At 39.6% G+C, this 27,990-nt stretch overlaps 1 protein-coding gene across 1 annotated transcript in view; it reads right to left on the reverse strand.

The window, feature by feature from the left end:
- LOC148997384 (NLR family CARD domain-containing protein 3-like) overlaps positions 1 to 21,778 on the reverse strand; it is a 50,402-nt gene extending 28,624 nt beyond the window's left edge. Inside the window, exons 1-5 of the mRNA XM_089122338.1 lie at positions 21,698 to 21,778; positions 21,299 to 21,412; positions 15,376 to 15,471; positions 13,564 to 15,294; positions 11,112 to 11,183 (exon numbers count right to left, since the gene is read on the reverse strand). Of these exons, the coding sequence (XP_088978464.1) occupies positions 11,112 to 11,183; positions 13,564 to 15,294; positions 15,376 to 15,471; positions 21,299 to 21,412; positions 21,698 to 21,747 (2,063 nt within the window). The 5' untranslated portion in view covers positions 21,748 to 21,778. The remainder of the gene's footprint in view (positions 1 to 11,111; positions 11,184 to 13,563; positions 15,295 to 15,375; positions 15,472 to 21,298; positions 21,413 to 21,697) is intronic.
- Positions 21,779 to 27,990: the final 6,212 nt, after the last annotated feature.

The following is a 27,990-nucleotide window of genomic DNA, read 5'->3' on the forward strand; positions in this document are numbered from 1 at the left end:
GCCAGGGCCAGTCGCGTTTCCACGGTCACTTCCGGGGCTTGATCGGGGCTTCCTCAGGGCCAATGGCCAGGATTTCTGGCCCGTCGAATACCTTGGGCCAGAGGGGGCCAGCTCGGGCTAGAGGCGTGCTCAAGGTAAAAGGCGGAGTTTATCGGTGTTATGGAACGTTATGATCTGAAGCAAGATGCACATGGGGTGTCCATGTTTAACCGATTAACCGTTTAAAATTGCATAACATTTTAATTTGAACTGTAGGCCTATGCCAAATGCTGCGCAAAAATATATAGGCTATATATAGGCTACATATCGACAAATTTTCAGATATTTGTTTGATTTTTTGCCCCTTAATCATTTAAAATATTTGACAAATTAATATGAAAAAAATATATATTTTACTGGTTTTCTGAGGCCAAATTAGAACCTGGAAATGATATTTTCCCTGCAGTGCTGAATGAGAAGAGCCGTAACCACAGCCTACAGAAAGGGGATTATAAGTGATTTATAGGCTATAATAAATGTGTCTGATAATAAAATAATATAAAATAACGAGGCATTAATTGTTTATTAATAAACTATTGTTTTCTAAATGATTTTCGGCTAAAAACATATCTCTCTAATTAATTAGCTACATAATTACATAGTCAGAAGATATTGGCTTTCGATTCGAATTTGTTCGTTTTAAATTGGACATTTAAAGCTTTAATCTACAAGACTAAAGCTTTAAATGTCCAATTTAAAACGAACAAATTCGAATGCGGTGGCTGTTTCAGGTCTCGCGCTTCAGTTCACGGAGATCATGAAGCGCGCCTTGATTCATTGTTAAAGCACAACGTTTTCTTGTTATTGTGAGTTTACGCAAATAAATGTATTTGCAAATAATGTATTATTATTTTCTGTATGACCAGAAATGAAAGAGTATTTTAAGTTGTTTCCACTGAAAGAAATGCAATGAAACTGCAAGTGTTCACATGGGCGTCTCGCAGCCATCAGTGCGTGCTCCACACACACTGGTATGCGCTGATATGCGTCAAAAATATTGTGTTTATTTGTGCTCTGTTCCTTTTTTGGATAAAGGCGTCTTCTACATATGCAGCCTAATAAAATGTTACAATAATGATGATGATGGTTATTATTATTATTATTATTATTTGCAGACACGGAGTTTTTGTGAAATGGACGTTTTGCTTATTTTCAATTGGCAATTTCAGTTTGAAGGGTGATGGAAATGCGGCTTTAACTGCTCCGTACTTGCTGCGTTTTATTTCTATAAATTAATTTAGTTTCAAATGGGGTCCAATCAGTTATTAAAGGTGCTAAAAAGTTAACTCTGTATCTCGAGGTTGCGGCGCGCACACTATGCACCGAGTATTAACCGATGGGCCTCGGTTAACGGTTAATGAATAACTTGAAAACGTGCCCGCAGCCTGTTATATCGCGCAAAAAATCGCTGCTTGAAATGGAGAATCGCCTGTACTGGTCTCGTGACACTATTGCAGCCACTACGGCAGGTGAGTTAATAATATGCTATCTTCCTAATTTAAAAAATAAATTAATTCATAATACCCGCTGAAATGGGTTGGGTTTTATGACGTTTTATCCAGAAAGGCGTGTTAGGGGTGGGGTCTGGGGCAGCGCTGTGGGGCTACTGGCCCGACAGTGGAAACGCAAGCCCGGTGCTTGAGGCCCGAGGCTACTAGCTCGGCTCGGCTCGCTGTTAGCTCTGGCCCAGCCCTAGCCCGGCAGTGGAAACGCGGCTAATGTTTACATGGTACAAAGACTGTATGCTACTGTTTTCATTATTGCTTAACACAAATTTCACAATTTCAAAGATTTGATTCTGATATTGATTCAATATCAATTCCTTTGGATAAACATTAGGTAGATACGTTAATGTGTTATGTTAATTGTTCTCCAAAAATAAATTACCTAATGCTGTAAACATACAGAGAGCCCTGTCAGCTGGTATTATTTAAGGTTAAAACTAACTCAAATTAAACAATGCGATTTTATAATAACAAACAACGTTATAATATTTTAATGATATAGGTCAAATATAGTAAATGTATAATATAGTTATCATATTTATCAAAATGCTCCTCTCTATAGCAATTATATTAAAGCTACCGTCGGCAACATTTTTTTGATCATATTCAGTGAAATCAACACTATAATCAGACAGAACAACATAAATAAAGTGGTTTTAGAAAAAAAACAGAGCTTCTAACTCCATTTGGAGCGTGTTATTTGTTTAGCAAAAATCCAGCGCTCCCTGTTCACTGTGTCAAATCAGCGCAGTATAAATGACGTTAGCAATTGCAATATATTGGTAGATTAGCCAGGGCAGCATACCTCCAAATAATCCATGGTGTTGATGAATGCTGATGAGACGATCACGTTCACAGAAAACCTGGTGCGTGCGGACTCGTGCGGACCTCTGTGGGAGGGTATTCGTTGATAGTGGGGGAGGGCCATATGAGTTGTAAACATTCAAAATGTTGCCAAAGTCCACTCAATCAGCCATAGTTGTCAATGGCAGCTTTAAGTCCAACTAACATGCGTCATTAAAAGGCATTCCTGAGTCTGAGGCATAGGGTCTGAGGTAAATGTAACGTTACGTGACGCATGTTGTTCTCCAACTTCTCCAGCTGTTTTATGGACATCTTTCCACGGTTGAAAAACACTGATCGATCGGTTTTATTTCAGTAAGTTAGCAGTAAAGAGTAACAGATGATCGGTTCACGTGCCACTTGAACTGAGATCTGTTAGTGATCTTTCACGGGATCACGTTACATTTACAAACGCCAAAACGGTGTTTATTGTTTGAATTTCGAAATAAAATTGACAATCTGAGAGCTGAGAATCTGTCTCATATCAATGACAACCTGCTCTGTCTGTTGGTGTCAGTGTCCTCTTGCTCTTTGCTTCGCGATGTTTCTCTCCATGAGAAAATGGATGTGTGCGTGAGAGAGTGTAAAAAGTGACAATTGTGTCTCTCACAGTGAATTTGTCTCAGATTCAGCTTGTAAATGTTTTCGGTGGGTGTGCTTCTGCTGCCGCGGTCTTGTTCATTTGCCATGTTGTTTGTGTATCTCTATCATAGCAAGCGCTCAGCGCCGTCGGAACTACGGGAGCCCAGATGGCCGCGTCGGCGGTTGTTAAAGAGAAAACCGATTTTCATTCAAGAAAATCGGCGCAATTAGGCGCAAACTACAAATTCGAGGTAACCAATAAAACCGATTTATCGCCCAGCCCTACCCACTGGTGCGTTATAAAGCAGTTTCAGTGTCAAACGGTTCCGTAAGGCATACCACCTACCGCAAAACACAATATCTGGCCAACCACCGTCATTCAAACAATATACACAGGAACGTAATGACTGTAATTACAATGCAACCTATACAAACAGACTCTTCAAGAATTCTACGAAACTGTAGCTTGGCGGCCTGTACATGGTCAGCTAGAATCTTTCCGTCTCAACCACAGGCAGTTGCTGCTCCTTTCTGCTGCTTCAGATAAGTTCTTTACTGGGCGACGCAACTCTTGGCCACTGAATCCAACGTCTGGGTTGTAGAGTGTGCCACAAAACCTCGCCAACCCACTTCCACTGGATAAACCTGGACTCACCATTCTTGCTGCTCTGCCTCTGTGGCCAGATGAGCATACTGCAGTTTCTTCCTCTCATATGCCTCATCTACCGCATCCTCCCTAGGCACTGTTAGCTCTATCAGCTGAACAATGCATGCTGATCCAGACCACAAAACAATATCTGGTCGGAGGTTAGTAGCGGCAATCTCAGGTGGAAAAATAAGCCGTTGATCAAGATCAGCCAGCATCTTCCAGTCCCCAGCAGCTTCCAGTTGTCCTGAGTGAGAATTGGTGTTAACACCTTTTCTTGGTGGTTGCTCGCCTGGGCGGAGGAATACTGTCTTCTGCGTGTAATGTTTTGCAGGCGGCAACTTATTGCCCATACTACACAGTAAATTCCCCGGTGTTAAATTTAACACCGCTCGGTGTTTATATGGGAACCACCAGCAGGGTGTTAAAAGTAACACTGATACAGTGTTAAAGTTAATGAGATAATTAAGTGAATAATTGAGTGATGATTGAGCATTATTGAAGACACCTGATGATAACAAGCAGAATCACTGAAGGACAAAATCACAAATTGTAAGCCACCGTTATGGAGATCAGTGTTTGCTTTAGTTGGGCTCTTGACACTTATACTTTCACTTTAACTTTGTTTGTCTGCTTTTATTAATTTATAACAGTCAAATGAACAAAGAAAACAGTGATCTGATATTGTTGGTTATGTTTTGACATAATCATGCTGTGATCTGAAAAATCTCACTTTTCAGATGAATTGGCTTAACTTGTTAGTAACAGTTTAGTGATTGTGCAGCATATCCGTATTTTTCTTTTAACCGAAAATATTTAATAACAACTATTCTGATCAAATCACTTTCAACTTTATTTAGAAAGACAGACATCAATAATCAGCCTGTGTATCTCAACCATGGTGACATTAATAATCCTTGTTTCCACCAATCACAACTCATTAATGGCTCCCATCATGCATTGCGGTATGAATAAATTATGATCTGAATTGTCTATGTAATTTACTTTTCCTAATTTAATATTCTGCTCGTCACCATTGTTGAGAAGCATTGACTGAATTTTGAGGTTTATGTGTGCCTATAAGAAGTTTTTTTTTTTTTAACAACTTGTAGAAATCCATTATATTGTATCTGACATTCTGGATATTTATGTAGAATCTCAGTTATGTTGTGACCTACAAAATTAACCACGAACATATATTTCAAATGAATTTCATAATATGACCAACACCATCATATAAATTGTCTCTTTGTTCATCTGGCAGGTATAACTCAGATGCAACAGCCAATTAAAATGTAAAGTTAATAATAAAAGGGTCAAGAGCCCAACTAAAGCAAACACTCACCTCCATAACGGTGACCTGAAAGTTAGGTTTTCTCCTTGTAATTCTGCTTTAGGTGTCTTCAATAATGCTCAATCATCACTCAATTAATCACTTAATTATGTCATTAACTCTAACACTGCCTCAGTGTTACTTTTAACACCCTGCTGGTGGTTCCCATATAAACACCGAGCGGTGTTAATTTAACACCAGGGAATTTACTGTGTACGCTTGCCTTCCAATGCTAAAGCCAAACATTGCAGTACTTGGTCATGGCGCAAGTAAACCGACCTTGGCTAAGAGCCACCTTACATCCTGTCAGAATGCACCTTAATGTGGCAGGTGATGAACACAAAGGACAAGAGGGATCCTCTCCTACCCAGAGGTTTAGGTTCTGCGGTGATGGGAGGACATCATATGTTGACCTAATAAGGAAACTGATCCTACTCTCTTCCATAGACCAAAGGTCTTGCCAGCCCAACTTGGGTTGTTCCACACTCTCCCATCTCATCCACTCTCCCTGCTTGGCCTGGAAAATGGCCTTTATACACCTCATCCTCTCCTTTTGCTTTCGCACCTTGTTGACTACCAGCTTCCTCCTTTGAGCTGGGCCTGCCTTGTGCCATTTAGGAGGAGCTAAACTAATCCCCAAACCCCCTCTTCCATGCTGTACCACAATATCCCCAATTTAAAGGGTAGCCTTTGCCTCTACTACAGATTTCTTTGCTGACCACTTCCTACCAGTTTAACACAAGGGCTGCCTCCCTTACACATTTGTCACATGTCTCTACTAGGGTCATTTCCAGCCTGACCTTGGCACACTTAAACTCCTCGGTTAAAGCAGAGACTGGCAGCTGCAATATTCCTTTACTATAAAGTCCCACTCTGCTGAAACTGCGTGGAACTCCCAACCATTTCCTAATGTATGAACTTATTAACGCTTCCAGCTTATCCACTGTTGTCAAAAAAACCTCGTACACAGTCAGTGGCCACAGCAACATCGGCAGTAGACCAAACTGAAAGCACCAGAGTTTTAGTTTGCCAGGTAGACCACAGCTGTTTATGCTCTTCAACCCTTCCACTGCTTGTCGTCCAACTTCTCCCACTCGAACTGTGCCCTTTAGATCCCCATCGTACCATCTCCCAAGACTCTTCACTGGCTTCTCAGAAACTGTTTGTATTGCCACAGCATTAATGAAGAAAGTTTTATCTACTACCTTTGCTTTAACTATCGAGATACTCCTTGATTCAGAGGGCTTAAATTGCATTTGTGCCCATTCAATATTATCTGTTAACTTCCCCAATAACCGATTAGTGCAGGCTACTGTTGTAGTCATGGTTGTCATGTCATCCATGAATGCTCTGATTGGTGGTAGTCGCATCCCAGAAGCCAAGCGCTCTCCTCCTACTACCCATCTTGATGCCCTAATGATTACTTCCATTGCCATGGTAAAAGCCAGAGAAGAAATTGTGCATCCTGCCATTATTCCAACCTCTAAGCGTTGCCATGCAGTGCTGATTTTTGGAGTTGAGAAACTAAATTGTAGGGATGAGCGAGTACAGCATTATCTGTATCTGTATCTGTATCTGTATAACCATATGAATTATCTGTATCTGTATCTGTACTCGGACTGGGCGGGGCCTAAACCCGGAAGTGGGTCGGGTAGTCTTGAAATGGGCGGGGCTTTAACCGGTATGTTATTTTAAGCATGCAATTGATATGGGTTGATCAGAAATTGTTATATTTATTGCTGATAAGAAAACTATTTACATGACAGCATCAGCATTGAGCTTCAGATCAATGGTTTTGAACGAACAAGAGTTTTCATCTCAACTACGGCTGGGTGATATGGACCAAAAGTCATATCACGATATATATTTTTTCTGCAAAGTGAGAGCAAATGTTCAGTCAAAGCCAAATATGACATGTCACAAGTAGTTTTATTGAAACAAACATTTGCAAAATCAAATGAATAAATAATTAACAGGTTTCTTCACAGGGCTGCATGATGACAAAAATCTTAATTGCAGATTATTCCCTTGGAATTGTAATTGTGATTTATTAATTGGTTTATTTATTTTGTCAATACAACGTTGGTATGAGCCATTACATTCATTTAAAAAATATAAAAAAATAACACAAAGAAAAATAGGGGCATTAAGGGGTTAATATAGACATGACAGTTACCTTGGTGAATACACAATACTGTTAATGAAACATTGAAACTGCTCCTGGTGAATAGAATTAAAATCATACCTGCTTTGTTTTTATTTCGTGTTATTTACAACGTAACAGTGTTGCATGCTCGTAGTTTCTTTTGCACTTTATATACAGTGAGGCGATCCAGCGCGCGCCGCCGCATTTGCGCGTGCAATTGAGTGTGCGCTACGACTAACGTTACATTATAACGGCTGACAGGACAAAGTCCGTTTTGCTGAGGTGAAAGACTTTATTTCATGTTATAACATAACATGCTTTAATCAAGCACGCAAAGTGGAAAAGGAGTGACTGGGGCGCGGGGAGCAGTGCAGAGAGCTCTGGATCAGCACTCAGCAGCTTGCTTGGAGCAAGGTGTGCAGCGCAAACTCTAATTACATATCACATTTAATATATATATATATATTCTTTATATTGATATATTGTTCAGCCCTAATTTCAACATTACTTTCTTTTTTTTCTTTTTTTTTTATCCGAGCACAGATATTGACTCGTATTACTCGAATAATATTTGTAATCGACAAAAGTGCTTTATCCGTACCGGATACTCGTTTCAGCCGAGTATCCGGCTCAACTCTACTAAATTGCAAATCCCCAAAGTAGGCTTTCACTTAATTTGTTATTGACATTGGCTGGATATTTTTTGAACACATGAACGAATTGTTATGAAACTCGGTATGGGTCATCAGTACGATGCCCTGAAGGAGCCTGAGAAGTTTCGAAACAGTGCCACCTAGTGGTAAAATAAAAATGTCAAATGCTATTAACTCTGGCTATGGTTGACTTATTTTCACGAGAGTCATCTCCTTGAGTTCCTGAATCCTTGCAGAGTTCAATGATACCAAATATGCTGGATTTTGTCTTACGCTTTGTGTAGCATTGCGATTTAGCACGAAAAAAATTCGGCATTTGGCGATATCTTCAAAACCGCTAGTCCGATCGAGACAAAACCACCGTCAGAAAATTGGAAACATAAGTCGCTGGCTATTTGCTAATACCCAAATGCAAATATATTGATAGTAAGGGGTAGTAAAACTCAGTCACGTGTCAGACATTTTTTACATGTTTTTTTTCACAGAAATGTCTATAACTCCAAAACGAATTGAGATATTTCCACCAAAATTGGCACACAGATGTATGGGCTCACTCTGAGGACACGTTAGTTCGATCGATCGAGACGAAACCACCGTCAGAAAATTGGAAACATAGGTCGCTGGCTATTTGCTAATACCCAAATGCAAAAATATTGATAGTAAGGGGTAGTAAAACTCAATCAAAGTCACGTGTCAGTCATTTTTTACATGTTTTTTTTTTCACATAAATGTCTATAACTCCGAAACGAATTGAGATATTTCCACCAAAATTGGCACACAGATGTATGGGCTCACTCTGAGGACACGTAAAAAATTGTTTGACTGAGCCTCTTGGTGACGCTATAATAACAGAACATAACATGCTATACTTAACGAATGCATTGGTGTAGCATTACGAAACTCAGTTTGTGCCATCAGCACCATCCCCTGAAGGTACTCAAAAGATTTCAAGACAGCGCCACCTTTTGGTCAAAGTTATAACAACATTTCTAATAATGCTTATAACTTTTGAATAAATCTGCGTATTTTAATGCGACTGGTGTGAAGGTTTTTTCATCGTCACCAAACTCTGACCACATCACATCGATTTTGTAACTACGCCACCTATTGGTCTAAAGTGACCAATATAATCCATTTAATCACATTTTTACTTAATTGTACGTGATTTCAGCCATTTTGCCTAAATTCATCTTTAAATGTCTTCAATCATCTTTAAATTGCTCCTTGCCGCAGTTGGTCTGACAAATGTTGGCATGTCTTGTCGTCTGATTGTGCTTGGCCCCAGTAATTGCTGCTTGCAACTATATTTATTATTATTATTATTCCGTAAATGGAAGTCTATATCAGCCCTATAAACCGTAATTAGGAAAATTATGAAATTTGGCACACTTGTAGTGACGCTAATGAATAGTAATTGGACCAATTTTTGACCCTCTAGGACCAACTCCAACCCCACCTAGTGTTGTCACGGTACCAAAATTTCAGTATTCGGTACCGATACCAGTTAAAATTCACGGTTCTCGGTACCAATTTCGGTACCAAAGCTTAGTTTAAATTTACATATATTTAAGTGTTTATCACGGTTACAAGTATGGAAACTGTACATTCGTATTATAAACACTTTAGAAAAAGATTAGATAAAATGACCTAAAATAAACAATAGTATACACTAACACATTTTTAAAGTTGTTTGTAAAGTTTTAATCCATTATTTATTTAATGCACAATGAATTAAGTGAACAAACATGAACAATCAGGTGTTTGTAATAAATAACATTTTCAAACATTAATTAATGTTGTAAAAATATATTGTTCACTCAATGTGTTGATAACTAAGTAATGTTTATGAATGGTATCTTTGTAGCATTACCATAAAACATGTTTTATTTGACTTGACTGTCCTTTTATTAATCTAAAACTGCATTCATATTTAATTTTAAAAAGGCTTTTTAAACCTGCTGAGTTATAAAGGCAAGAATACGCCTAGAACTGGCATTGACATTAAATGATGTAATACCATACCATAATACCATAGTACTCTGGTGTCGGGTAGATACTACTGTGCTCATGTACTCGTAAAACTACCCCGAAAGCACTTTAGAGGCCGTTCACATGTCGCGCGTGTTTTTTAATTATATTTTTGCGCGTGCTTATTCTTTACAAAGCGCTTGCTCTCACGCGGCGTCTGTCGTTGCTATGCAACGCCAACGAGTTTTTATTAGGAGCGCGCTTGAATCACGCCTATATTTGAAATTGCGAATTTGCATGTAATCGGCCTCTTATGGCAACGTGACATTAGCCTAATCCAAAATATTTCGATATGTGGCTCTTTCCTCCTTTCGTTTCAACAAGTGGATTCAGAGAGAGAGAGCCATATCAGCGTTATGAAGAGGACGCAACTGTGCACGTTTCAGACATCGCGTCTAGAACAGAACTGGATGAACCTGGTACTCGGTACCTAGAAAAGCTGGTACCGTAACATTTTTTTTTTTAGTACCGACTTGGTACCGAAGTACCGAGTTTTTTGACAACACTACCACCACCAATGCAAAAATTCAACATTGAAATGGTTATAACTTTTGAACCCTTTGCTCTAGATACATGAAACTTAGTACACCTGATTCCACTCATCATGCTGATCACAACCAATACTGTACATTAAGACCCCGCCCATTACAGTAGTGGCCATTTTGAAATGTACAGTTCTCAGTTTTTTTCGCTACTCCTCCTTCAAATTTTGTCAAATTTTCTCCAAACACGCACTCAAATGATCTTCAGACTTAGCCGCATAAAAGTGCTGTTCCCGATTTTTTAATTCATCTTTGTTCAAAAGTTATGGTGTTGCAAACTTAACAAGGTCCACTCAAAATTGGCTAAGAGGCTGTATCTCACCCAAGTTGAATCAAACGAAACAAAAAATGGTACACTTCATCGGAAGCACTTTGTCAGAAAATCATAATTGTGGTTTCTATGGATTCCTTGCATCAACGGCTCTGCACTGCTGTTGATGCTGAAATGCTTCCTTCAATTGCTCCTTGCTGCAGTTGGTCTGACACATGTTGGCATGTTTTGTCGTCTAATTGTGCTTGGCCCCGGTAATTGCTGCTTGCAGCTATATTTGATATTATTACTAACTATAATATACATACATTATATACATACATTATAAATGTATATATTTGAAAATAAATCTCACAAATATCATAAAAAACGGTTACGTAGACCATTAATCAGGTCATATAGGTGGAGGGTTTAAGAGTTGAAGTGTGACACTCATTTTATTTGTTAATCTATTCATTTATAATGTTCAAGTATGAACTGTTATAATGTTTTAGCAGTGATGCTTGTTCTCAGTGTTACTTACACAGCGTGTCTAGTTGCTGTAACCACAGGCATCAGCTTCTGAAGAACTTCATCTGCAGTGTTTTGTGGGACACTAATTGAAAATAAAAAATAAACAAGTTAATAAATAATGCTAACAATAATAATTCATATCAGAAGTAAATAATACATTATACCTTTTTTTAATGAAACACAGCTTTATAAAGGACGTGTGTTAAAGTTGTTTAGTATCTATAACTGTAGAAGCCTCGTATTCAGCTACACAGATTTGTTTTCTCTTTTTCTTTTCAATGTCGTTTGTCAAGGTCTATTAGTCTACATTTACACTACAACACTATTCTCACATATCAGATTTTGTCCTGTCAAATGTGTATATTTTCATTTCAGTCATTTCATACACTTACAGTCATTTCATACACTTACACTGCACTGTCTCGTCGTTTTGTTCCTGTGTGTGTGTGTGTGAGTGTGTGTGTGTGTAGTCACTCTTCCAGTGGAAAACAGAGCTGAACGCCTCCAGGAACGCCATCAAGGACATTCACTGTTTTATAAAGTTTACTTTGGCTGTCACTATCATCATCAGGAGGATCCGCGGACGACGGACGTCCACTTGCTGTTACTATTAAAACTTAATTTAAAAAAAAATACTTTCTATTAACTTGCTGTTTTATTACTGCAATACAGTGAATGACAGCCGTCTGTGTCTCCCAGTGTCTTCCATTATTGTCAGTTTAGTGTTCAGTGACTCATTTACACACAAACAGAAGATAACATGTATGCCTTCATCTCCGAACACATTATCTGTGTCTTACATTTCATAATGAACTCAGATAAACTCAGTGCCGACTCGTTTTCCAGCAGTTCTTTTACATGAACTGGAATGTGTGCAAAGGATTGTGGGAGATTGAAGAACACGAAGGACACACTTGATGCATCCTTCAAAATGATCTGAATTAAAGGGGGGTTGACCGCGATTTCACTTTTTTCATTTTAAATAGTGTGTAATGTTGCTGTTGGTGCATGAACAGTATCTGCAAAGTTGCAGCGCTGAAAGTTCAGTGTAAGCAGAGATACTCAGGAAGTATATTGCCTACAAAAACGACTCGATTGGGACTACAGCTGGGTTTTAGACGTCACAAACCCACACATTTACATCAACCCTCCCTCAGAATATGCAGAAAATGGCATGAGGCACTTCGACTCGTTGAGTGTGTTGTTCACGCAGCTGTCAGGTCTTCTGTGTTCGTGCTTCCCATGGACGCTATACTTCCTCAACTGAAAATGACGATGGTAATCTAGCTCTCTGTGCTGCGCATTTTACGGAAGACAGCTTCCAGAATCACGAGTTTAACACCGGATTCAACAAGAAACTGTTACTAAAACATGAAGCAGTTCCAACTTTAAAACCAGAGGCAGCAGTTGTTGGGCCACAACCTGTAAGTAGGCGAAGACTTCATCATTTTAAATGTATTTGCATGTATAATTCCAGACATAGCCTTGTGTTTTATTGTTTTATTTTTTTTCAAATACCAGCGCTGGCTTTATAGCCACTACTAGTTAGCCTATGCTATTTTGTGTCTACGACACACGCGTACAAACATTATGGACCTGAATTTTCTATAAGTACTAATGTTGTAAATGTATTTTTCATGTATATATGCTTTATGACGTTATTTTCGATTTGATCAAGAACGTAAACATGCCAACGCTGTTTGAGTATGACATTAGTAGCAGTTGCTATTGTTGCCAGTCAAATGCTATTGTGTAAAATAAACGTGTATAAAGTAAAAAAAATGTAGAAAATTATCATTCAGAAATGTTTAGTAAGAGCTGTAGTTTGTGGTGAGGTTCTGCTTGACTTCATCGCGGCTTTTTCGGTCTGATTATGCCTCAAACTGATACTGCAGTTCGACACATATTTACATCTGGACCGGAGCTCATGACATGAAAATTTCGCCCGTAAAGGTAATGGACGTTAACCTTCCGGACAACGTGAGCGACAGTTTAGCCAATCACAACACACCGGCCCAAACTAACCAATCTGAGCCCGTGTTTCTGAGGGAGTGGTTTCATAGACTCAGGAAGTCAACCGCTCGTTCGAGGACAGAGGAGAGCGCGGCTGACAATAAAGGTGAAGTTTATGAAAATAAGACTTTTAAAAAAAGAAAAACCACGAATACGTGTTATATTGCAACCCATAAACACAATCGTGCAAAGAAAAAAAGTAGTCAACCCCCCCTTTAAAGACACAAAATGAAGTCTGTCTTCAAAAGATCCTACAAACTGAGATGGCCTTCAGAGGCGCTTGATGACGTGGCAGTCGAGATATGCAGCCTTACTAGGACACAGCCACGGTTTGAGAAACACCCGCAAACAATATCCCAGAAATCAGTCTGAGCCCGTGATTTAAACACCTGAGTTTCTCTTTGTTCATAATGTTTTAGACTGTAATGATTGCACTCAGTGTTACTTACCGATCATTATTGGCTCCAATTAAGCTCCACAGGTTAAACTCCTGCAGTGTCTCCTCTGAGGACAACAACACAAACACTAAAGCTGACCACTGAGACGAGGAGAGTTTCACAGCACGTAATCCTCCATATGACCTCGTATGAGGTTGAGCTTCGTTGACTAGAGAAAGATCCCCCAGTTCATTCAGACAGTGAAACAGATTGATGTATTTCTCTGGAGAGGGATTCTCACTGATCTTCTCTTTAATATAGTCAACTGTTTCCTCATTGTTGTGAGAGCTGTTTGCTGTCTGTGTCTTTAGTTCTTGTAAGAGACTCTGATTAGACTCCACTGACAGACCCAGAAGGAAACGAAGGAAAAGGTCCAGATGCCCATTTCTACTGTGTAAAGCCTCATCCACAGCTCTCTGATGGAGATCAGATAGGGACACTTTGCCTCCATTAGTTGGTTTGGTAATCTGGTCAAACACATTGATGTTATTGTTGATAAAGGAGAGATGCACATATAGAGCTGCTAGATGTTCCTGAATGCTCAGATGAACAAAGCAGAAGACTTTCCCCAGACACAAGCCCAACTCCTCTCTGAAGATCTGAGTGCACAATCCTGAGTAAACTGATGCTTCTGCCACATCAATGCCACACTCGCTCAGGTCTTCCTCATAGAAGATCAGGTTGCCTTTCACAAGCTGCCGATACGCCAGTTCCCCCAGTTTGACGATCATGTCTTCATCTTTCACTTTCTTCTCATAGTCCTTCTCATGTTTGATGTTGGTCTGAATGAGCAGGAAGTGTGTGTACATTTGAGTGAGAGTCTTGGGAATCTCTCGTCTCTCTGCTTCACTGCACATCTCCTCTAGAACAGTGGCTGAGATCCAGCAGAACACTGGGATGTGGCACATAATAAAGAGGCTCCTTGAGGACTTCAGGTGTGAGATGATCCTGTGGGCCAGACTCTGATCACTGATCCTCTTCCTGAAGTATTCCTGCTTCTGTGTGTCACTGAAGCCTCGTACCTCTGTCACTCGATGGACACACTCAGAGGGGACGAGATCCGCTGCTGCTGGTCTGGAGGTGATCCAGATGAGAGACGAGGGAAGCAGATTCCCCACAATGAGGTTCGTCAGCAGCTCGTCCACTGAGGCTGATTCAGTCACATCACACAACCTCACATCGCTCTGAAAATCCAGAGACAGACGACACTCATCCAGACCATCAAAGATGAACAGCACTTTATACTCATCACTGGATATGGCCATTTCTCTGCTTTCAGGGAAGAAGCGATGAAGAAGATCTGAAAGACTGAGTGTTTTGTCCTTCATCAAGTTGAGCTCTCTGAAAGCCAGTGGAAATATGAGCTGGACGTCCTGATTCTCTTTCCCTTCAGCCCAGTCCAGGATGAGCTTCTGCACAGAGACTGTTTTTCCAATGCCAGCGACTCCCTTTGTCAGCACAGTTCTGATGGGTTTGTCTTGTCCAGGTAAAGGTCTAAAGATGTCACTGCATTTGATCGGTGTGTCCTCTGTTTCTGCTCTCCTGGACTGTGTCTCAATCTGTCTCACCTCATGCTCATTATTGATCTCTCCACTTCCACTCTCTGTGATGTAGAGCTCTGTGTAGATCTCATTCAGGAGTGTTGGCTTTCCCTGCTTTGATATTCCCTCACACACACACTCAAACTTCTGTCTCAGATTTGATCTCAGTGTGTTGAGGACTTCAGCAGCATTAGAGTCATGGCTGGAAGATTACAATAACACATTATTACACAAGTCAGAGAAGTAAATAAACATAAATTACAACGACAGTCCTGCATTTTACCTGAAACCAGGACTCATGCGTTCATGAAAGTCTTGTGGTTGAATCACAGGCATGAACACAGTTTTGTTTTTAACTGGTCTGGATGGAAGATTTGACCTTAAATCAGAATGAAGAGGGTAAAGAATCAGACACACTGATATTGATGTAATTGTGTCATTAACTGAGTAACACACCAACAGCTTTTACAGTGTGTGAATGTATTAACAATACAATACATAGAGCTTTACACAAGAGCACAATCATCATCATGAAAGGGACACTTCACCCATTTGCATTAAGCTTTGTATCTTTAGAAACCCAGTCATATTTCTGAATGGTCATTGTTTATTTCAAAATGACGATTTTTACATCATAATAAGCAGGAAGTAAAACACTTAAATCCTTATTTCTCCCATCTCAGGAGAAATAAGGATTTAAGTGTTTTACTTCCTGCTTATAATGATGTAAAAATCGTCATTTTGCGTCACGATAAGCAGGAAGTCACATTTCATTAAAAAGTGTAGAGACTACAAACATTAGCTCCTCATTATTATTCCAGGGTGTTGGACCCACTCACCCTATTACAGATCAGTGGGTGGGACTTCACTTGCAGAAACTGAATCAATATCCGCCATCTTGTTTGGAAGCTAAGCTAACAAGTGCTGTGGAGATAGTAAGTATGATAATGATGGACGAAACTAAACATGATATGGAAGAAAAGGGTTTTGAAAGTCTGCTGCTCGAATCCGATGTTCGTGGATATCTTTACGAGTCGCAGTATAGTTTAGAGCAGCTGAGGCTGATGGAGGAACAGGAGGCGGCTGCCCGTCGCGGTCGAGGAGCCCGGACTGGCTCGAGCTGAGGCGGATTGCTGTTGCCTGTACTCTCGCTGTGTGCTACAGCCTACGGATACAGTCCGTCTGCTGCAGAGAATTTCAACGATGGCAATTACTCCTGGACGAAAGCTCTGAATCAGACGAGCACACGGACGTTTGTGTTGTGTTGTGATGTGAACCAACCTAGATTCGCCTGACTGAACATCCAGGTATCATGCAGTAATTCACCATATAGAAAAAAATACAAATGAGGAGTAATTCACTAATGAGTTTGCCAATGTAACGTGAACGGGGTTTGTTGTTGTGGGAAGAAGGAGGCAGGAACCGGAGAACATTTAAACATTTTAATCAGTGATGTAGTGGTGCCTGGAGAAGTGGGTATACTCTTAATTTATGCCAATATTTTTTTAAGCGTCCCAGCAAAGGATGAACGCTCTGTGTTATAAACAGTGACATGTAAGACTACTAGTCTTGCATTATTATTCACTATGCAAGACTATAGAATATAGAGTATAATGAATACAATAGAACACATACAGGGCTCCAGACTAACTTTTTTCACCTCCGTCCTGGAACAGTCCTGAATGACAATTTGAACCGTCCTAAAGTGAATGTCAACCGTCCCAAATTAAAAACTTTTGTTTCTTTACCTGCTGTTATCATCCATAGCTGTTAGTTAACTAAAACAATTCAGATTACTAAAATATAATGGGTTTAGTTCATCTGTAATGCATTAATTTACAATTTAGAATTTCTCTAAAATTTCCAAACCTACCGTACATACTTCCAGAGGAAAAAAATCTATTAAGCAGTTAATATGAATGATTTTAAAGTTTGAACATGCAATACAGATACAGATTTAACTACTGTGACTTAAAAAATACCGTAATTTTTTTTCAAACAAAATTATTATTTATCTTGCATGAATGTTTGCGCTCATTACATTTTTACAATGGGGAAATGTTAAGAATTTACACAACACGAAGCTTGATTTAAATTGTTCAATTAAATTGAAAAAAGTTGCACAAATAAATACAATAAAGATACAAATAAAGACAAAAGTTTTTGAAGGTCTAACACTATATTCATAGACAGAAACTGAATAAAGTAATCAAATGGAAAATAACATTAGATATTATTTTAGTCCAGAATAAATTAAATAGGCCTACATAGGCTATCAATCCTGATTCCTTTAACTTTACTTCCTTAAACTTGTTGTTTTGACGGTTGCTGTCTCTTTAAGTGCTAGGGCACGGATTCTGTGTTCATTATGCTGGCATGCGTTTTATGCATAGACAGTAAGGTTTTATGCTTATTAAAGACAAAACCGACTATGTTTAGACTATTATACTCACGAAGACCGAAATTGACACAGTTTTGCATGTTAAATTGCAATATAATCCGTGAAAAATAACTTTTGTTACTGGCCAGCTGTTCTTGAGACGGATTTTCTATGAATGTGCGCATAGTCATCCCAGAGAGCGCGCGAGCACTGATCAGTTTAAAATCGCCTGAATGTTTAAACTGGTAAGACTTAAAAAGACGTGCAAATCGTAAACTTCATTCACAAAGCACTGCTAGCCCGATTGTGCAAGTGAATATCCCGTCATGTCCCGACTCCTGAACGCGAGTGTGTATTATCGAAGCAGCGCTTGATGCTTGCCTTCCACAACATTTTGAGAGAAGAGAAGACGCGGCACCGCTGAACACTCACGCTGTTTGTGAAATTGCGTCTGGCATTTTATAATCTGTGTGGATTACGATTGCGGGAATATCACGCATTATAATTAGGAGACCTGCGGGAATGATTAGAATTATGCGCAATACCCGCGCCGAAATTCGAGCCCTGTGAACACACATACAAAATGTCTTTCGTCCTGTAGGCGTCCTGGAGAATATTTCTGTTCGTCCTAAACACATTTTGTATCGTCCCCAGGACGATAGGACGCCATTAGTCTCGAGCCCTGACATATAATCAGAAGTATTCTTGCATATCAGGGCTGCACATATGGTTTTCTAAATACCCAGGTGCCTGCCAGGTCCCATAAATTATATTGTTAGGGGGGTTCGGGGGCATGCCCCCTCCGAGAAAATTTAGATTTTCCTGATCTCGAAATGTGCATTTTAAGGTGTTTTGATGGCCAAAAAAATTGACAACAATATCTTTAAAAACATGAAGTAGCCTATTTGATCAGATTCTTAAACATGAGAATCAGTTCCAGTTTCAGCGACTTTTCTTTACTAAATTAATCAATGTTTTTTGGACTAATCTGTTAATTTAATTAATGGTTCAATTGCTCACTCAAAAAGACAGTCACTTGTCGCCACCCTCTGGCTTAATGATGCAAGTGGCGCAAGTTATACAAGCAGTGAAAAGTCAAACACATTCGAAAAAACGTTATACAAATATATTTGAGCTACTTGCATCTTATCTTGCACTGTCGTTAACTGAAGTGAAGCGTCGCGTTGGGATTCGCGCTCGGCTTGCGCTTCTATGAACAAAAATACTGCATTCTTTGATTGGTCTCACGAACATTTTGACATTGACGAGCAGGTGAGTGCTGAAGCAGATCAGATGAGAAGGTCAGTTATCGTCGCGATGGGAGAATCATTGAGTTAATCAAATTAGAGTTAATATTACGGGTACGACTCTAACTGGGTGTTTTTTTATTCACGAAATTGGATTAGCAACTGCAATATGCATATGCAATGCCGACTGAAAAGGAAGTGGGTATACGCCGTATACCTGCGTATACCCTGCACTACACCACTGATTTTAATAGTAAAATGAACAAATACAAAACGAAAGTATAAGCCAGCAGCCCCTCATTGACGACTGCTGTAACGTTACACAACAGAAACAAAAAACAACATAAAATCAGGCCTGTTTCTCTCTCGATCTGCCATCTTCACTCCTCATTCTATGCTTTCACTCCTCCGTGAGAGACGCGAGACCAGCGCGTGGTGTCTTTCATTATCACTCACGCCACCGGCCTCGCGCCGTCCTCTTACGTCCCTCACCCTCGATCGTCCTGCTCACCAAAGCCAACTAACTAGAAATTTTGTGTGAAATGAATTTCAAACTCTGGTGGCAGCTAACGTTAGCCTTGTAGACGGAAGAGTGATTTCTCTGATGTGTGCGCAGTTCCGGATTAGTGGGTGAGGCTTGTGGAGCTGTGCAATGTGGTGCATTGTGGGAGTTGTTGTCTTACAAACAAATGCGCCCCTCGGTTATTTTCTGTCTTTTCTCGGTCAAGAGGGCACCAAATTAAAAAAAATGTAACATTTTTTTCCAAATTCAAAAATTTCACAAATTCTTTTACATTTCGACTACATATATGATGATCCACTTTCAATAATGATTGATGTTGAAATGGGGGAAATGCTCCTTTAAAGGATAATTCCAGTATTTAGAGTTTATTGTGTAGTTTGTTTTGAATGAAATAGAGTGGTGGACTTAGAAATTTTGACAATGGGTCCTGTCTCGACTTTTTTAGATTCGCCTGTGACACCTTTAGACTGGACAAACATGTCCATAAAACAACCCTAAACGTTCATTTTCAAAACTGTGCAACTCACAGAGTGGTTGGTGGTGTTCGTTGATGATTAAAAACAAATATATCGGCGCTATGTATGCTTTCAATCCGTGTCGTTTGCTATTGTGGAACTATTTTTTCAGATACCTCACAACCGCATATAAACTTACGCTCGATATTTGAGTCTGAAGCGTTAGCACACTCCCGACCACTTGATGGCGACAACCAGGACGCTGTACGGACACGGTGTCTAGCGCACCGTAAAAAAAGTCACAGACACAGTCGAATATGGCAAGACGGAGAACCGAGCGAAAAGACTACAAATGTAAACAGACCCCTTTCCTTTTCCGGTAGCTAGCGCAGTAATATCAACGAGCACTGACATTAATGCGATTTTAACAAATGACAAATAAAACACGACAGAAACGGTATTTCGCTACGCTACTTGTTTTGGAACATCAACGAACACCACCAACCACTCGGTGAGTTGCACAGTTTTGAAAATGAACGTTAAGGGTTGTTTTAAGGACATGTTTGTGCTTGCCCATAGACACCCAGTCTAAAGCTGTCACAGACGATTATAAAAAAGTCGAGACAGGACCCATTGTCAAAATTTCTAAGTCCACCACTCTATTTCATTCAAAACTAACTACAAAATAAACTCAAGGTGTTAAATACCGGAATGATCCTTTAAAGTCCCCGTGAACCGGAAGTTGCAAACGATTTTTTTCCAGTGCTGTGACGTATTTCCAAGTGAAACGGAATATTGAACAGAGGGCAGGGTTTTACTCTAGCTCTCCTCCTCTCCATCTCTCGCTCATAGCAAACTAACGGTTTGAGGGGAGTGGTTAAGCGTTTCCCCACCCAAACTGTGAAACCTACGTCATCAGAAAAAGAAACCGTTCCAGACCGGAAGTAACTTTTCAGATTTTGATTAAAGATTACTAAGGTAAAACATTTTTTTAATATATATTCACTAGCACGGATTAATTGTTCACCACAAGACTAGTAATATGCGCTAACAAAGTAAATAGGTTCAATTTTGATTTCACGGGGACTTTAATAGACCTAAACTTGCAGGATCTCAACTTAAAATGTATTTGTTCAAATCCTTACAAAGCTTACCAACATCTGCTCAATTTTACACCGACTCCATTATATAAAGGTGGAGAAAACCTCAGCTTACATTTACTTGATGTCATTGCTAGTGTTAGACTGACTGAGATCAATTATGAGTCTAATTCAGAAGTGTCACTATAAGCACATCTTTTATGTGGGCGGCAGTGGCTCAGTGGTTCATGTGGGTTGTCTACGAACCGAAAGGTTGGTGGTTCAATCCTCGGTTCCACCTGGCCAAGTGTCGAGGTGTCCATGAGCAAGACACCTAACCCCAGCTGCTCCCGACGAGCTGGCTGGCGCCTTGCATGGCTGACACCGCCGTCGGTGTGTGAATGAGCGTAGGAATGGGTGAATGTGAGGCAATATGTAAAGCGCTTTGGTGGCCATTAGGTCTATGAAGGCGCTATATAAATGCAGTCCATTTACCATTTACCATTTATATAAATGATATACCTGAGATTAGGCCGTTTGTCTCCACTCTTAAACGCTAGTGGATGATCCATAGAGCGGTCACTCTTCACAGACACACAGCTGGACTCTGGGTTTGAGCTCTTCTGCTGGACTGAACTGGAACAGAGAACAGATTAAGTTTAATCCTCTAGATTACTGTGTTCATTCTTTATGAGAGGAAAAATTTTAAATAACCATCCATTTTTAATCAAAAAGCACTTTTGAAGAAACTTTATGATCTTTTTATTTAATATTTCATGTTGTTTCAAAACAAAAACACAGGCAGAAATAGGTAAAAGATATGTATTTTTCTATAAACTTTCTTTGATCTGTGTGTCTGTGGGCTGGGTAACTCTATTTCTGAGATGTGACACAATATTTAACAGTGTTAGTTGAAAGTACTTGTGTCCTGGAGAGAAATCTCCATCTCTGGATGATTGTGAATCAGCCATGATGAAGATCAGGAGAATCTGATGAGTTTGATCTCCTCCACTGACTCTGATGAACAAACATTCACACACAATATTAAAATATTAAATTATTAAATAACCTTCATGATAATTCTGGAGTGTGTGAGAAAAGGGATCATGTGACTGTGTTAACTGAAGCCAGACCCGGCTCCCACCCAATCAGAAGCTTGGCCCACCCTGGCCCCACACCAGCACTTTATGAAGCCAGAACATGTGTTGAGGATAATAAGAATATTAACACTCTTTTAAAGGTTTCTAATGATGACAGTACATCAGTTGACCTTTCAAAACCTTGCTTCTCTCTCAGCTGAAGTTGTGCAGGGATGTCTTGGTTCACTGTAAATCTCAGAGAAAATGGCAGTGGATTTCAGCAGTCCGGCGCTGACATGTCTACTGTTGAGCTCTCACCAAACCCTGGAAGGACTGTGAACCCCTCCTATGGGGACTCTGGCATTGCTTCAGCTTTAGGGCAAGAAGGGTCCGCTTCTGAATCTGCCACTGAAGCTCTGAGACGACACATGTTGAACACACTAGATACAGCTGTATCAGAGATAGAAAACAGGTTTACACAGCTGATGCAATCCTCTCAGGTGTAATGCCAAAATCCAACACATTTCTGGACATCCAGTTGCTTGAGGCTCTCTGTAGTCTTGCAGGGGTTGCAGAAAATGAGCTGAATGAAATTCTTGTTTCCACACCAATGCTGTCCAAAAAACCTCCATCGGATGCTGAATGTCCTGCTGTTTGCAAACTCTTGCAGGAATATAAAGATGCATTTGCAGGTCTTCATCAGTTGTGTGTATCTGCTGTGGTCATGGGTGTCTCGACTGCTTCATGGAGAGCTCATTCTCTACTCTGGCAAGAACGTGGACACCGTTACGCAGAACAATGATCCATCAGAGGAAAAAACTTGTGCTTTTAGCTCATGAAGAAGCAATAACACACGAACTGGACATGGATGAGTTCGTAACAGAGTTCTCTAAAACGAGTTGAAAGCTAATGCAGTAAATATTATAGTGATAGAAGTAGTCATTTAAGTTTTTAAGACCCGCTCTGTTTTTAGGGATGCAACGACACCGCTTTTCAAAACCGATCCGATACCAAAATTCTCCGTATCGGCCGATACCGATACCAATCCGATACCAGCGCAGTTTTTTAATGAACTAGAATTTCTATAACTCTGTGTGTTGAACTGATAATCACTCTTTTGTGTGTTAAACACTACATTATAAAGAAAAACAACAAATGAAAAAAAATATGATCATAATCTAGGACAAAAATTCTATTTTAAAGTAGATTAATAACTAATATTAACACTTTTACACTCAAAGATTGAGATTTTAATCTCAAGGAAATGTTTGCAGCCATCAAGACTGCAACAGGACCCACATCTCAAACCTGTAGTGTCTTAAAGAACAAAGACGGATCTACTATAGATGATCAGATGGAGAAGCTTAAAAGATGGATAGAGCACTACAACGAGCTATATGGAGCAGAGGGAAACGCTTGCCGTCAGACGCTCTTAAACCTCCCCCAATCTCAAATCCATAATCACCTTGATGATGAACCTGACATTGCTGAGGTGTTATCCACCATTGAAAGTATGAATAAAGGAAAGGCACCAGGTGCAGATGAGATACCAAGTGAGCTGCTACAAGCGGGTCTAATCCCATTAGCCAGTCATCTTCATCAACTCATTCTGAAATGCTGGCATGCCAAACAAGTGCCACAAGATTTCAAAGATGCAACGATCATCACTCTTTATAAGAACAAAGGTGATCGTGGTGACTGTAACAATTATCGAGGTATTTCATTGCTGTCTGTCACTGGCAAAGTACTTGCTCGTATTCTACTGAAACGCTTGCAGGAAATCGCTGAAGATACATATCCAGAATCGCAGTGCGGGTTCCGACCACAGCAATCAACCACTGATATGATATTTGCTGTCCGACAACTACAGGAGAAGTCACGAGAGCAGTGGCAACCGCTTTACATGGCTTTTGTTGACCTAACAAAAGCTTTTGACTACGTGGACAGAAAATCTCTTTTCCAGGTCCTTGAGAAAGCTGGCATCCACCTACTCTACTCTTACTGATTCAGTCATTTCATGACGGTATGCTGGGTAGGGTGAAGTTTGACGGTGAGCTGTCTGGTACGTTTCCCATCAAACGAGGTGTAAAACAGGGCTGTGTATTAGCGCCTACACTGTTTGGTATTTACTTCTCATATGTAGTCAAAAGAGCATACGAAGACCTGGACAACAACACTGGTGTCTCTCTATTGTCACGAAACGATGGTGATTTCTTCCATCTGTCTCGTTTTAAAGCTAAAACAAAGACCCAGCAATTTGTTGTGCGTGAACTACTCTACGCTGATGATGCTGCTTTATGCGCGTCATCTCCAGATCAGCTTCAAATCCTGATAGATCGATTAGCCGAATCATGTGACTAATTCGGACTCACCATTAGCCTGAAAAAGACTGTTACAATGTCACATGCCCATGACTCTCATACATTTACAATCAATAAGACCCCACTTAAAGAAGTTGAAAATTTCATTTATTTGGGTTCTACAATAACTCGAAATGCAACACTTGATCTTGAATTGGGTACCAGAATTGGTAAAGCAGCTTCTACCTTCGGAAGACTCACTAAACGAGTTTGGCGGAATAAGTACCTGTCTGTCCGAACTAAAGTCAGAATCTATGAAGCCTGTGTTCTGAGCATTCTCCTCTACGGAGCAGAAAGCTGGCCAACCTATCGCCCACAAGAAAGTAGACTCAGTGCTTTTCACACCAGAAACCTGCGGTTCATCATAGGAAAAACCTGGGAAGACAAGATGACAAACGAGGAACTCTTTAAGATAACTAATTCAGGACCTCTATCATCTAGGCTCAAATTTATTCGTCTTAGATGGGCAGGACATGTAAACAGAATGCCACCTTCCCGCATCCCTCATTCTATCCTCCATGGCGTTCTGGAAGAGGGAACTCGTCACATTGGAAGACCAAAGCTTCGCTTTAAAGATGTACTCAAGCGAGATCTTGTGGACTTTGGCAGTCAACCTGAATCATGGACCGTAGCATCAAGGAATCGGGATCAGTGGAGGGCTCAACTTCACAAAGGAAGACAACTAGACCACGCCAACAACCTTCTAAAGTTGAGGGAAAGACGGATGAAGTTAACCAACATGGACTAATGTGAACTACCCAAGCATTGTCATTCTTGACAGACGCGTGCCTACTACTACTACACTCAAAGCTCTGCAGATTCAGCGATCTCACCAGAAGAAAATGGCATCGCTGAGAATCGCGACAGCAATTATAGGACTCTTTCTGTTTCCATTGGCGCACAACGAAAGCACTCATTCTGGCCGGGCTCAGGTCTCGCTCCGGCCGCCTCTTCTTCCTCCATCTCCCGCAACTGTTTATTGCTGTACTGCGGCTCGTACAGGTAGCCGCAAGCATCAGATTCTCGCCCGTCCCAGCTCGAGTCTGGTCGGGCTCAGGTCTTGCTTTGGAGATTTTTGCGTCATCGGAGGATTTTTTGCGCGTTCGTGACTCTCCTGTTCAAACTCGTTTATCAAAATGAATGGATATTTTGCAGAGTCATTTGGTTCATTTAATGAACGAAATGAACGAATTGACTCAAAAAATGTTCATTTTGATGAAAGAGTTCGAACAGGAGAGTCACGAATGCACATCACAGAACAGAGCAAGGCGAGCAGTTGTGCTTATAAACAACACATTCTCACCCCAAGGCGTCACCTTTGACCATGCTTCAATATTTGACGTTTTAGGCGCCCTTTAGCGTCACTTACATGACGCGATCCTACGGCGTCATCTAACTGACGCTAAAGGAAAGCGTCAGTTAGAGGACGCGGTTAGGTTTAGGTGTGGGGTGGGGGTAGGGTACACGCGATCCTAGGGCGTCATCTTACTGACGCTAAAGGGCACCTAAAGCGTCAGATATTGAAGCATGTCCAAATGCTTCCCAAGGCGTCAGTTAGGTGACGCCTTGGGAGTAAGAATGGGCTGTTATAAAACTTAAACTTTGTTATATTTGAAATGAGCGATCGTTTCGCTTGATAATACCCTTATTCATCGTCTGGAATCGTTTAAAGCCTTTGAACAGTTTGTACTGAAACTTTCTTTTGGACCTTGAACCGTTTGGTTACCAGTCCATTATATGGAGAAAGTGCATATGGAGAAAAATCCTGGAATGTTTTCATCAAAAACCTTCATTTCTTTTTTTTCTTCTCGACTGAAGAAAGAAAGACATATACATCATGGATGACATGGAGGTGAGTAAATTATCAGCAAAAGCTTTTTTCAAAAGTGAACTCCTTTAATTCAAGATCTGTTCAGGGGTAATTATATATATATATATATATATATATATATATATATATATATGAAGAGTTCAGATGCAAAAGCCTCTAAGTGCCATTTGAAATTTTCTTCTAGAATGATCATTTTTATCAAGCTTGTATATTTAAGTTCAGTAATTTCAGTTAAATTGCAATGAGGATTACCTATTAATTGTCATTTAAGTGAAATTACTGAACTTAAATATATAAGCTTGATAAAAATGATCATTTTAGAAGAAAATTTCAAATGGCATTTAGAGGCTTTTGCATCTGAACTCTTCATATATATATATATATATATATATATATATATATATATATATATAAATAACTGAACGGTCTTCATCATTTCTGATTGTTTAATGAGTTTAACTGACTCTAAATATGAATTCATTGGGAAATGTACACTGTGCTGGAAAATTGAACTCGATTTGTTGTATTCTCTATTACAGTATCATATTTCAATCATATTTACCCAATCTTTAGTAATTGTTGAATCATTTGTCATTTACTTCAAGGTCACAATGATGGTTGATTTCATTACTTTCGATTGATACTGAAATAACTGACTGAGTAAAGGTAACCAGAATTATAGACATACTGTATAACTACTCATCATAATTGTTATGAATTTAAATATTTAATAACAGAAGATTGTTGTTGATTGACGTTAGTCTTCATCATGTCTGTCGACTGTAAATGTCTGCTTCAAAACTACTTTCGATTTCACATCACAAAAACAATAGTTTTGTTTATCTATAGTTAACGGCAAAAGTTTTCAATATATCCGAGTAAAATTAAAGTAGTTTGAGGTACCTCAGCGTATCATATAACGGCAGTAACGTCAACGGCAGCGTTCAGAGGTTTATACAGTTTGTTACATACGTTGGTGTGTATAACACGTTGGTCTTGTGAATAATGTTCTATATTTGATGTTATAGCGCTAGTAAACGCACAGTAGGACTGCCGTGTTTGTGTGCTTTACTGAGTGCAAAAAGAGCGGAAATAGGCTAGCATTAGCTGCAGATTACTGATCTTTGTGATACTAGTCACTAAAAATGTAATTATGAATAATTTGGAAGCCAGAATACATGTATGTATTAAATCTTTATATTTTGTTTACCTTCATTCATTAAATAGCGTTCTCATTACACAGCAGTCATAGATCATTACAATTGTTGAAACCTGGAAGCCAAAAAGAGCCAAAAATCATAATTATAATACAATATGTATAATGGCATTATTCATTTATATATTAGAAGCTCGAAGTTCAATTTATCATTGAAGTAAAATTTAAGTAGCCTAACACTTTTTGTATGTGCTTTGTGACAGAGCCTCACATCTTAAACGTCCACAAAAGTTACACACAGTTACTTAAATAAATATAAAAATTTGCAGAATACACACTTTCTCCTTAAAAAAACATATAATGCAAAATAACAAGCCCAATTAAGGATATTAAGAGTCGTCTTCAAGCACAAACACTTAAGGGGTTAAGAACAAATGCTGCCACGGAACAAAGTCCAGAGTTAGTTTATAACTAGCCAGTAGTTCCTGAGCCTCTAGTGTGGACTTTGTGTTCCAATTTAAGAAAGAACTTGTTATGCACGCTCTCACATTCATATGGCACATGTGTGGTGTCTAAAGCAAATAAATACATAATAAATTACAACTGAAATACATGCACTATATATATACGATCAGCAGCATTAAATATCACAATAAGACAATTAGACTGAGCCCCATCTGAAGATGCCTGACTGTGCCTTTAAGCAAAAACAACTGTCATAAACATACCAGACAATACTGTCGGAACAGGTTATTCACGTTAAAAAACACCATATGCTGATTAAACAA

Source organism: Pimephales promelas, chromosome 2 (genome assembly GCF_988280905.1).
Source record: "Pimephales promelas chromosome 2, fPimPro1.hap1.1, whole genome shotgun sequence".
NCBI classification, from domain to species: Eukaryota; Metazoa; Chordata; class Actinopteri; order Cypriniformes; family Leuciscidae; genus Pimephales; species Pimephales promelas.